At 39.4% G+C, this 12608-nt stretch overlaps 1 protein-coding gene across 1 annotated transcript; it reads left to right on the forward strand.

Moving 5' to 3' along the window:
* The first annotated feature begins 48 nt into the window (after positions 1 to 48).
* LOC113132064 (cytosolic 5'-nucleotidase 1A-like) lies at positions 49 to 9068 on the forward strand. Its single transcript, XM_026309875.1, has 2 exons — positions 49 to 266; positions 8345 to 9068. Exons 1-2 carry the CDS (start codon positions 195 to 197, stop codon positions 8654 to 8656), a joined length of 384 nt encoding a protein of 127 aa, XP_026165660.1. The 5' UTR covers positions 49 to 194; the 3' UTR covers positions 8657 to 9068.
* Positions 9069 to 12608: the final 3540 nt, after the last annotated feature.

Consider the following 12608-nt stretch of genomic DNA (forward strand, 5'->3'; position numbering starts at 1 on the left):
ACTTCATCCACAAACGAAACCACAGGACTGAAGGGAAAGGGGCTTTATTTCACACAGACAGTTACCATACAATGACCAGTAGATGTCCACGAAGAGCTAGGTCAGACATGAGTGAACAAACATCCGGCAACATGCAGAAGTGAAACCACACAACTCCTGCGAACGGGATCTCCGTTGTTCACCTCGTCATTGCAATGCACTTCAGCCGGGACGAAAAGGCACTGAGCACCTCTGCTCAGTGGAAAACAAGCTACCAGTCGGTGTCGGTAAGCAGGAGAACACCAAGGCACAACAAAAGTACTTCCCTGGTCTCCTTTAGTGTCTGTGAGTAGATGGCGGCAAATGAAAATCCTAGTCGTGGTCAATCGACGACTAGGGAGACAATAGTTCATTCTGGATGTGCGCTGGGTAAGGAAGAACCGTAGGTACTGGGGAGGTTGGTCAACAAAGGCAAAGGCAAAGGCAAATTTATTTGTATAGCACCTTTCATACACTACGCAATTCAAAGTGCTTTACAAGGCATATAATTACATTAAAAGCATTGAAAAGAGCATTTAAAAATAAAGACATTTAACATAAAATAAATTTAAATCAAGTAAAGTAAATTAAAATAAAACATAAAAGCACATTAAGAAAGCAAGGGTGAACAATTATTCAAAGGCAGCAGTAAACAACAGAGTTTTCAGTCCTGATTTGAATGAGCTGACAGTTTGAGCAGACTTCAGGTGTTCAGGAAGTTTGTTCCACAAGTGAGGAGCATAGTGACTGAATGCTGCTTCACTTTGTTTGGTTCTGGTTCTGGGAACACAAGTAGACCTGTGACCTGTCCCAGATGACCTGAGGGGTCTGGAAACCTCATAGGGAACCAATATATCTTGGATATATTTTGGTCCACAACCATTTAGTACTTTATAAACTAGCAATAAGATTTTAAAATCTATCCTTTGACTAACAGGAAGCCAGTGTAGTGATCTGAGAACTGGTGTGATATGGTCCAGTTTCTTGGTGTTTGTAAGGACTCTGGCAGCAGCATTCTGGATTAGCTGCAGCTGCCTGATTGACTTTTTGCTAAGACCTGTGAACAGACCATTACAATAATCTAACCTACTGAAAATAAATGCGTGAACAAGTTTTTCTGCATCTTGTTTAGACAGAAAACCTTTTATTCTGGCAATGTTTTTCAGGGGGTAATAGGAAGATTTAGTGATGAATTTTATGTGGTTGTTAAAATTCAGGTCTGAGTCAATGATTACACCAAGGTTTCTGGCTTGATTTGTAGCTTTCAATGACATGGAGTCAAGGTGAGCAATGACCTTTGACCTTTCATTTTTGGGGCCAAAAACAATCACTTCTGTCTTGTCTGTATTGAGCTGGAGAAAATTCTGGCGTATCCATTCTTTGACTTGATTAATACACTCACATAATGAAATTAGAGGACTATAATCATGAGATGATACTGATATATAAAGTTGGGTGTCATTTGCATAGGTATGGTAGTCAATGTTGTAGTATTCCATAATCTGAGCAAGGGGCAGCATGTAGATATTGAATAAGAGAGGACCAAGAATAGACCCCTGAGGAACCCCACATTTCATTTTTGTTCGCTCAGACTCATAGTTACCAAGTGGGACAAAATAGTCTCTATCTTGTAAGTAAGATTTTAGCCAATTTAACACTGAGCCAGTAACTCCCACCCACGCTTCTAGTCTATCAAGCAGCACATCATGATCAACTGTGTCAAATGCAGCACTGAGATCCAGTAGTACTAAAACAGAGGTTTTGGATTCATCATTATTTAAATGTAAATCATTTAAAATTTTAATAAGTGCACGTGCGCGAAATCCAGACTGAAGTGCATTAAAAGATTGTTTTGCACCATAAATCTGTGAATTTGTTGAGAAGCAACTTTTTCAATTATTTTTCCCAGAAATGGAAGATTTGATATTGGCCTGTAGTTACTTACTGCTGAAGCATCTAGATTAGGCTTTTTAAGAAAAGGTTTTATAACAGCAGTTTTTAAGGCCTGGGGAAACTGCCCTGACTGAAGAGAACTATTGACAATCTGCAATACATCTGGAGCTAAGCTGTTAAAAACATTTTTAAAAAGATTTGTTGGTAAAATATCAAGGCAGCATGATGTAGATTTTAATTGTAGAAACGTTTCTGCCAGTGCTCTGTGATCAAGGAGATCAAAATGTTCTAGATTCACTGGAGAACAAGGAGGCACAGGTGATATTGTCATGTTCCTAGGACTGCAGCTAGAGATAGTTTGTCTTATCTTTGATATTTTGTCTGTGAAAAAGGCTGCAAAATCATTGCATGACTTTTTGGACAGCAGTTCAGAAGGAAGAGAGGGTGCTGGGTTTGTGAGTCTGTCTACAACAGAAAACAATGTGCGGGCATTATTGCTGTTTCTATTGATAACCTCTGAGAAAAATGATTGCCTTGCATTTTTTTAGTTTTTGGTTATAGTTGTGAAGACTCTCTTTGTACAAGTCGAAATATACCTGGAATTTGGTTTTTTGCCACTTGCGTTCTGCTTGTCTGCATATTCTTTTCAGAATTTTAACCACTGTGGCTTTTCTCCAAGGTGACTTCGACTTTTTTCTTGCTGACAATACCTTGGTCCTAATTGGGGCAATGGAATCAATAACAGTCATAACTTTGGAACTGAAACTTCCTACAAGATCATCAACAGGGGCTGATGGCATGGTTGGTGATGGTGCAAAAACCTGAATAAATAATGCACAGCTCTTCTCATTAATATTCAGCTTTTGGACTACCTCTATTTCACCTGTGTTCAAAACAGCAGGGGTGGTTGTTTTAAAAAAAACAGTAATGATCAGAAAGAGCAACATTGGTCACCACCACCTCAGAAATATTAAGACATTTAGAGATTATTAGATCCAGTGTGTGTCCCTTGATGTGTGTTGGATATGTTACATGCTGAGAAAGCCCAGTTGTCCAGGATATTCAAGAGCTCTTTTGCACTTGCATCATTGAGATTATCAACATGAATGTCAAAGTCACCCACTAAAACAATACAATCAAAATCAATGCATACAATAGATAGTAATTTAGCAAACTTGTCAAAAAAATGTGCATTGTACTTTGGGGGTCTATAAATAGTTACAAATATTGCTCGACAGGAGGATTTGGTATGAAGAGCAACATATTCAAAGGAGTCAAACTTTCCATATGATATGCTTTTGCATTTGAGGCTATCACTAAATAAAATAGCAACTCCACCTCCTTTCTTGTGTATTCTTGTTTCACTCATGAAACTGAAATTTGGAGGGGTTGATTCAATAAGAACTGCAGCATTATTATCTTGTCCTAACCATGTTTCGGTTAAAAACATAAAATCAAGCTTGTGCTTAATAATAAAATCATTGATTAAAAATGATTTGCCTACCAAAGACCTGACATTTAAAAGAGCTAAATTTAGTGTGTTAAAAACAAAGACAAAGAATGATTATGGTGACGGCGTGGAGGAGGGGTTGGTGGATGCTGCAATTGTGATTGCAGCAGAGCTTGCTGAGGAATTGGTGGGGCATGCCGCTTTGAGGGGCTTCTGGGGGTGAAAATGACACTGGGGGAGGAGGTCAGTTTGGGCCCAGTAGTGATGTGCTTCATCAGGTTGGCGAGGTTCTTGGTGATGGGGAATGGGATGCCCCGGGAAGATGGTGAACTAGGTAGCGTTTGCGGGGTTGTGGGAAGTGAATCCTCACAGGCAGTGTCTGCTAGTGGAGGGGGTGTGGCCTCCTCATCTTTGCTCTGAGTTCTCTCCATGTTAGAGCATTCGGGGGGGGAGTGTTGGCTTTGGATGTTTTGATGTTTCTTCATTTTGTTTAGATTCCCGTATCTTGTCCTTGGAAGATTCCCGTCGTATCTTGTCCTTGGCAGAGGGAAGGTTGTGGCGCAGGAAGAAAAATAGGTTGGAGGTGAAAGCTTTTACTCCTGATTTATTTAGAGACAATCCGTCTCCCTTAAAAAGATGCCTGCGATCCCAGAAATGGTTAAAATTATCAATAAAATGTACTGAGTGGACATCACATGCAGTTGAAAGCCATGTGTTCAGTGCTAGTAACCTGCTGAATCTCTCAGTTCCTCCTCTGACTGGTGGTAGAGGTCCACTGACAAAAACTTCTGCATTTAGCGACCTTACTGTGTTTAGCAGATTATTAAAGTCCTTTTTGAGGATTTCGGACTGCTGCTTCACAATATCATTTGCCCCTGTGTGTAGTACGAGGTTTTTCACAGTTGGGTTTTCTGCAACGATGCTCAGGATTTTGTCAGTAGTGTCAGAGACCATATCTTTTGGGAAATACAGCACTTTTGTGTTGTTACTGCACATCCGTCTCACATCTTTTATGGCCAAGTCGCCCACAATCAGAGTCTGAGGCCCTGTTAGCTTTCCTCATAGTTTTCTGTCTTCTGTTGAGTTTTCAGACCTTACCCCTCTCTGTGGATGTGGAGGATTGTCCAAGTGATCAGATGAAGATCCAGGGTCCTGCAGTAGTGGAGCGAATCTATTTTGTAGCTGTACAGTTAGTTTCTTAGGAGTTTTGTTGCTCCTTTTCCCTTTAGCTGTTATCCATGGCTGTGCTTTCCTCTGCACAGGAGTTGAGGAGGATGGTAACGCTGGCCAGCCTGTCGCATCACAGATTTCTGGGCGCTGAGTTCTGCCTGTTGCTTGTCCTGATTTAGTCTTTGGCTTTGCTCCGAGAGCGTTCCAGGGAGGACTGATACCAGTAGTTTTATTTACCCGGACACAACCCTCCTGTTGCTCGGTCTTGTTAGTGCTAGTTATCTGTATACTAGCATGCTCTTGTCTGCTACTATGGTAGAGTGGTAGAGTAGTGTCCTCTTTCCCAGATAGTCCATTTATCTCCACGTACATCTCTAACCTTTGCACTTTAGTTTCCAGCATAGTGATTTTCTGTAGGAGTTTGCTGTGATCGTCCTCAGGGAAGGGAGGCATGGTCATCGGAGGTTGATCAAAAATAAAAGTAAAAATACAATCCTCACTAAAATTCCAAATGCGGTAAAAAAGGGGTAAAATAATGTTAAAAAGTGTATTATAAAATCATTGGGTAAGAATGCATGAAGTAAAAAGGAATAAAAGCAAAGTAAAACTGGCAGAAGCAGGAGCAAGCAGAAGTGCGTCTACACTCTACAGAAGCAGGAAGCAACAGACAACCTGGCGACTGCCAGGGGCACAAACAGGAGTATAAGAAGCCCTGGGGAAAAACAAGGCGCAGGTGAAAACAATCACTAATCCTGGGAACAGAAAATAACCAAACCAGTTCCCGTCATGATCCACCAAAGTAAAAGCAAACAGGAAGTCCAGACTGCGGATCATGACAATAAGAAGATGTGGGCGGGGGATGGGAGGGTAGAGTCTAAATTTGGGGTAATCTTTTAGTTTGCAAGATGCTTGGAAATTATGTACAATTGAATTAAGTACAGTACAGAGCCCTAAAAACTCTGCACTCATGGGGTTTAGAGATAGATGAGGCTCTCTTTCTGGCGGGGGCACCCAAGGGCCCCATGCTGGAGAAGATCAGGCCACACATTTTTTTTGATGACCAGATGTTTCATGTGGAGGGAGCAGCGGAAATGGGGACAGTGGCGTGTCATGTTCCCTATGGGATAGCTCAGAGAGTCCCCAAGAAAGGAATAAAGGACAAAGAGATTTCTTCAGCACCCAAGTAGCTGGGACATCACGGCAACACAGGAGACTGTTGCTACTGGGAAATGTAGTATGCATTTAAAACTATATAACAAAAGGTTTTAAAAATGGGTTGAAAACGTAATTAAAGCCAGGTGATCAAATATTACTAGTAATAGCCCATGCAGAGGTTGGCTCCAGCCCACTGTGATCCTGAATTGGACTAAAGGGTATAAATGGTTGGATGAAGGACATTCAGACTGTTAGTCAGTGACAATATCCTTTCACACAAGTTTCATTTATAGTCAAAACTAATGTCTTTATAAATAATAAGTAATTAATTAACTAAAGCTTTATAGATCAGTTCCTGGCCAGTAAGTAGAAAAATATTTGACCTCTATGAATTTATGAAAAAGGGCTGCAAAGGATCCAGGTCAAGATCCAGTTATTAACCACTTATTAATGGCCTTAGCAACATTTATACCTGCTGTAAAAGAGCATAAGCAGCAGTCAAGTGATTACTCTTTAATTAATTCTAATATATGAAGTCAATTTTAATTTTCAAGTCATTAGTTACAACCTAGAAATCCTTCCTAAAAATTGGATAATTAGAATGTGGTACTGCAAAGTAGTATTTGTGTGTAAAAATATTCATTTGAAGAAAATTACCTCATAAAACAGCAACCTCCTGCAGTACTTTAAATCTCTATGGTATATATTTTTACTCACATTCATCAAAGACCAAAATGAATAAATAATATATATCTAAAATTAAAAAAACAAATATTAGAAATATTTAAAAAATCTGCCAATTCTAAGTAATATTAATTTATAACCGTAAGGTTAGTTAGGATGCATCAGGTGGCTTCTTGAGACGATTTCTGATAACAGAGTCTGAACGCAGCCTGGATGTGCTGACCTGTGCTGACCTGTGCTGACCTGTGCTGACCTGTGCTGCACTGATGATGTGCAATCAGTCACTTTATGCAGAATCTCCATTTTGGATGTAATTTTATCACTTTACTGCTTATCTGTGTGTTTACATGTTATTAAAACTGGTGCCTTCGCATTGTTCTATGGATTTCTTTTCTGTCAATTTTGCATGTTATGGTGTGTATGTTGTGCATGTGATTATTTGGTCAATGTATATGAATGTATTTTAAGGTTGCACATTGAGAATAATGGTAAAATAATTTAATATTTATTTTTTGACATTAAAGAAAATGAGGATATGTTTTAACATATTTAGCTCTTACTGACATCCATCATGAGCAGTTTTAATTTCTGCTACATGATGCTAAGTGCCCAAAGTTCCTTGTCTCCCTGGTTGTTGTCTTCCTGTTGGTCTTATTATGTCATTTAGGTGTGTTGTTATTGGTGTTATGGACTCAAGCTTTTTTGTTTTAAGATTGAGGTAAAACTGACTGTAAACAAAAACTTGTTTCCTGTCTTCATTGTTTGTCTGGGCTACAGCCGGAAACACTTTGAGTTTCCATCAATAGTTTAAAAAAAACAGCAATAGAGAAAGTAAATTAAGAAAAACATAGTTTGCAAAAATATGGATGTAACACATAATGAGCAGTGAATTATTTAATGTTGTGGCTGTTGATTCTTTTTTTCAATAAATAAATGCATTAACTGAATTGTACTATATTTAATTCACGTTTTTATGACCAAATTTGGGCTGGCACATTGGACTCCTCTTCTAAGTAAGAAATTAAGCAAACAAAGCATTTACCCATTAAGGATTGTAAGTTAGGGCAGCATGGTGGCTTAGCGGTTAGCACCTTTGCCTCACAGCAAGAAGGTTTATGGTTTGAAACCGGTCAGGGGTCTTTCTATGTGGAGTTTGCATGTTCTTCCTGTGGTTGTGTGGGTTTTCTCCAGGTACTCTGGTTTCCTCCCACAGTCCAAAAACATGTATGTCAGGTTGATTGGTGACTCTAAATTGCCCATAGGAGTGAGTGTGAGTGTGTGAGGTTGTTTGTCTCTATGTGGCCCTGTGATGGACTGGTGACCTGTCCAGGGTGTACCCCTGCCTTTCACCCAAAGAGAGCTGGGATAGGCTCCAGCAGATCCCTGTGACCCTAAAGAGGAATAGGTGGGTAGATGATGGATTGATGTACATCAGGCAACAACTCTGTGTTGAATCATTGTGTCATTGTGTCATCAGCTGCTGTGGTGAAGGAACCAGACAGAGTGAGCCGTGTGCTGCCTTTGATGGTGATGCTGTCCTCTTCTTCATTGAGTTTGAGCGTGGGGGGACTGCAAGGGTTGTTGGAAAATGAGAGAAAAAATGTCAATAGGCCAATGGCAGAGATATGGACAGCTCATTTACACTTACTCTAAATAGAATATTCAAATAAAAGCAAGAGTTATTTCACTTTACACAGAGACTAATGAGTGAACTTTTCCCAAACAAAAAACAAAAACAAAACTAAATTTCCTCTCTCCACTAGGGGGCGACAGAACATTTGTCAAGCAGCTGATTAACTGACTCAAAATAACATGAAGACCAGTGATTTGATGATAATTCTGACTGCATGATTATTTCTGCCATAGTCAAATGTAAGAACTAAATAGTTCATTGATATATTTAATGTTGAAGTTGGACCAAAATAATTTCCCTTCATGTCACATCATTGCTGCTCTCCTCCCTTCTTTCCTCAGGGGCCATTTAAAGGTTTCCTGGAGGTTTTAGTGAAACTGCAGAGGAAACTGCATGACAAAGAGCTGCTTGACAACTGCCCCATTCGTACCTACATGGTGACATCTCGTGGAGGTGGCAGTCCTGGATTCAGAGCCTTAAACACTCTGCATGACTGGGGTCTTGAGGTTGATGAGGCTTTCTGTCTGGGGGGATCTGAGAAAGGTCCCATGCTGGAGATGATCAAGCCCCACGTCTTCTTCGATGACCATCAACGTCATATCGAAGCTGCACTGATGATTGGCATTGTGGGATGCCACGTCCCAAACCAATAACTAAGCAGTGATTAACTGTGGGGAGTCAACAGCTGACTATGTTATAATTGGTAGAAAATTTGATAAAAAAAATCCACATATATTTATATTTTTTGTTGTTACTGTGGTAGTAAATATTTAAATGTTGCATAGAGTCCATAACATACATCTACCTGAATCTGCTGTTAGGGAGGAGAATAAGCAGCATATAACAAAAGGAAAAAAGTGAAACTGCATTTGTATGTCTCAATCTGCATTGTAATGAGTAATTTAAAAATGTCCTGCATGATGTGGCTGCATGTAGCTGGTGGAAATGTCTTTTACAACTCTGTATATGTTTCTAACATATAGAATTACAAGATATAATGGTGTTAAAATTCGTCCAGATGAATCGATGCTGTTTTGAAAGAGCACTAAAAATAAATGTCATTAACTTTCAGTTTCTGAGAAGTTATTATTCTGATGACACCTCATGTTGAGGTGCAGCAGATCACTGTGATATAATGACTCTATAACCCTGCCCATGTATGTTTGTACATTTAAACATCTCTTAAATACTGGGTGGAGACGTTGCTATGTATCAGCTCATACCTCAGCTGATTGTCATATACATTGTGGTGCAGGTGGTTTAACAGGTCCACACACACAATACATTAATTCCAGTTAGCGACCTGAGAGAAACACAAAGAAACAACATGCAACTTCCTGAATAGGTGACAAAGCATAAAATGAATGTGCAAAAGAGAAACAGCTGTTAAACACCTGAATCTGCATTTTGTCCTGCATGATGTAGATTGCAGCAACTGCACCTACAGTGAGTGAATATAGTTTATTGAGTTTCCAAGCTATTGAGTATTTCTGAAACTAAAAACTCCTACCCTGGTCCCAGGCCTGTTTAACAACAGTACAAATACTGGAAAAACGCCAGTTCTTACCTTTTCTGTCGTGTTACTTCCTACATGTACTGAAACATCAATTCTTGCATGTCGTTTTTTTCGTTAGAATCCAGGGAACATAGTGCATCCATGTTTTAGTCCAAAAGACGTATTATCCCTGAGTAAATCCATAAAACCATCGTCCTCCTCATGAAAAGTTTTAATCCGGAGAGTTTTACGGTTCATTTCGCCTTTTTGTCAAGTGTCGGTGTGTGTGTGGAGGTGCGGGAGAGAAGGTAGGACCCAAATGCAGGTTACCGAGGATTTATTTCCTCCTGGGAACTCCAGGGCACAAAAACACAAACTCAAAAACTGGGTGAGACGGTAACAAAGAAACGCTCAAAACTTCATGGACTCAATTCACAACAACTAACTACAACTAACGCTTCAGCTCAGAACAAAGGAAGAGGGGAGGTATAAATAGGGGAAAACACAACAGGTAATCAAACACAGGTGAAACTAATAAACACAGATAACTAACAAAGCTGCCAGGGACTAGAACACAGGGAAAAGGAAGTCTTAACACAATAAAGGTCCTCAGGCAGGAAGTCCCCAGAGGGACTCATGACACTTTTATTCAATAAAGATTGACATAGTAAGCTTCTGTGAATCACATCAGACCTCAATCAAACCGTGCTTGTTATGTTTTACAGCGTAACTAACCATAAAACCAATAGGAATCAACGCTGAGAGCAAATTCCAGTCAGGGGGATAGGACAACTTCTAATGACAGTAGAACCAGCCAGTCGCATTGTTTGTCAATGATGACTGACGTATCTTGTAGCCAATGAAACGCCCTTTCCAGCGATATGTCACACTGTAAGACAACAGCTAGTTTAATCTGGGTATGTGTTGTTCGGCCGTCTGCAGAAAAAGGGGCAGGGTGAATAACAGGTTACCTAAGATGTTCAACAGGCTGTCCATACCTGAGGCCTTGGAGACGAAGACTCAAAGCCCTGGCCACGTGCTTCGAGAGGTACACCAGAGAAATGGAAGCAAATACAATAAACCAGAAGTTTTCCATTGGGCCTTCCAAAGTGTTCTCTCACTGTAATAACTGGAGAGCAGACCCACCAAGGCTAGAGCCTGAACAATACTGGAAGAACATATGGGAGAAAGAAGCGTCAAATAACAACAATGCTCAGTGGCTGGTGGACCAAAGAACAGACACAGCAACCTCCATGAACAAGATCCAGTAACCATCACAGTGACAGACATCAAAGAAAGAGTATGAAGAAGTGAATAGCACCAGGCCCAGACATGATCCACACCTACTGGCTGATGAAGCTAGCTTCACTCCATGAACATCTGGCTGCACAAGTGAACCAGCTGCTGATAGATGTGATCCACGCTGAATGAATAAGTGAAGGTCAAATTGTCCTAATCCTGAAGGACCCCAAGAAGGGAGCAGTCTCATCCAACTACCACCCAATAACCTGCCTCTACACAACATGGAAGCTCCTGCAACATAGATAAAATGAGAAGCCTCATGGCCCAGAAAGCAATTGGTAGGAACACCAGAGGAGTTAAGCACCAATTTCTGGTAGACAAAGCTGTCACTCAAGACTGCGAGACCAGACAGTACACCAACCTGTGCACTTACTCAGAGTTTATAATCGTATATATATATATATTCTAAATGTTTATAACATTACAATTGAGTAATGTGGACTGTTATGGACTCAAGCTTCTCTGTTTTAAGATTGAAGTAAAACTGATTGTAAACAAAAACTTGTTTCCTGTCTTCATTGTTTGTCTGGGCTGCAGCCGGAAACAATGAGTTTCCATTAATTGTTTAAAAAACAGCAATAGAGAAAATAAATTAAGAAAAACATAGTTTGCAAAAATATGGATGTTTTACTTACAGAGAGGCCAGTGAGCGAATCTTTCCTGTGAAAAAATAAAACAGGTTTAAATCATTATTCATTAGGTTAAATCAAATATATCAGTCAAGCTTCTGATTAACTACCACATAATGAGCAGTGGATTATTTAATGTTGTGACTGATTATTATTTTCAATAATCAAATATATTAATTAATTGTACTACATGTTTGACCAAAGTAGTATTCCTGAAACAACAGTTCTCAAACAACACTTTCTCAACTGTGTATATGTTTTTAACATATAGTTATTGAAGATATAATAATGATAGCTTCAATTTAATATATGCTGATATGAAAGAGCATTGAAAATAAATTTTATTCTTCCTTTTCAATTTCTGAGAAGTTATTATTGTGTTTGGACTTAATGTTGACAGCACATCATTGTGATATAATGACTCTATAGCCCTGCCCATGTATGTTTGTACATTTAAACATCTCTCTTAAATACTGGGTGGAGACATTGTCATGTATCAGCTCATACCTCAGCTGATTGTCATATACATTGTAATGTAGGTGGTTTAACAGGTCCAACACACACACACACACACACACACACACACACACACACACACACACACACACACACACACACACACAATACATTAATTTCATTTAGTGATCTGAGAGAAAGACAGAAATGTCATGAAACTTCCTAAAATGGACGACAAAACATAAAATGAATGTACAAAAGAGAAATGGCAGATAAACATCTGAACTGACATCATTACAATGATAGTTAACTTCAGTTTAATATATGCTGATATGAAAGAGCATTGAAAATAAATTTTATTCTTCAGTTTCAATTTCTGAGAAGTTATTATTGTGTTTGGACTTAATGTTGACAGCACATCACTGTGATATAATGACTCTATAACCCTGCCCATGTATGTTTGTACATTTAAGCATCTCTCTTAAATATACATTGTAATGTAGGTGGTTTAACAGGTCCAACACACACACACACACACACACACACAACACATTAATTCCATTTAGTGACCTGAGAGAAAGACAGAGAAATGTCATGCAACTTTCTAAAATAGACGACAAAACATAAAATGAATGTACAAAAGAGAAATGGCAGATAAACACCTGAACCTGCATTTTGTCCTCCATGATGTAGCTTCCTGCAGCTGCACCTACAGTGAATCCA

The sequence above is a fragment of the Mastacembelus armatus genome, chromosome 22, assembly GCF_900324485.2.
Source record: "Mastacembelus armatus chromosome 22, fMasArm1.2, whole genome shotgun sequence".
NCBI classification, from domain to species: Eukaryota; Metazoa; Chordata; class Actinopteri; order Synbranchiformes; family Mastacembelidae; genus Mastacembelus; species Mastacembelus armatus.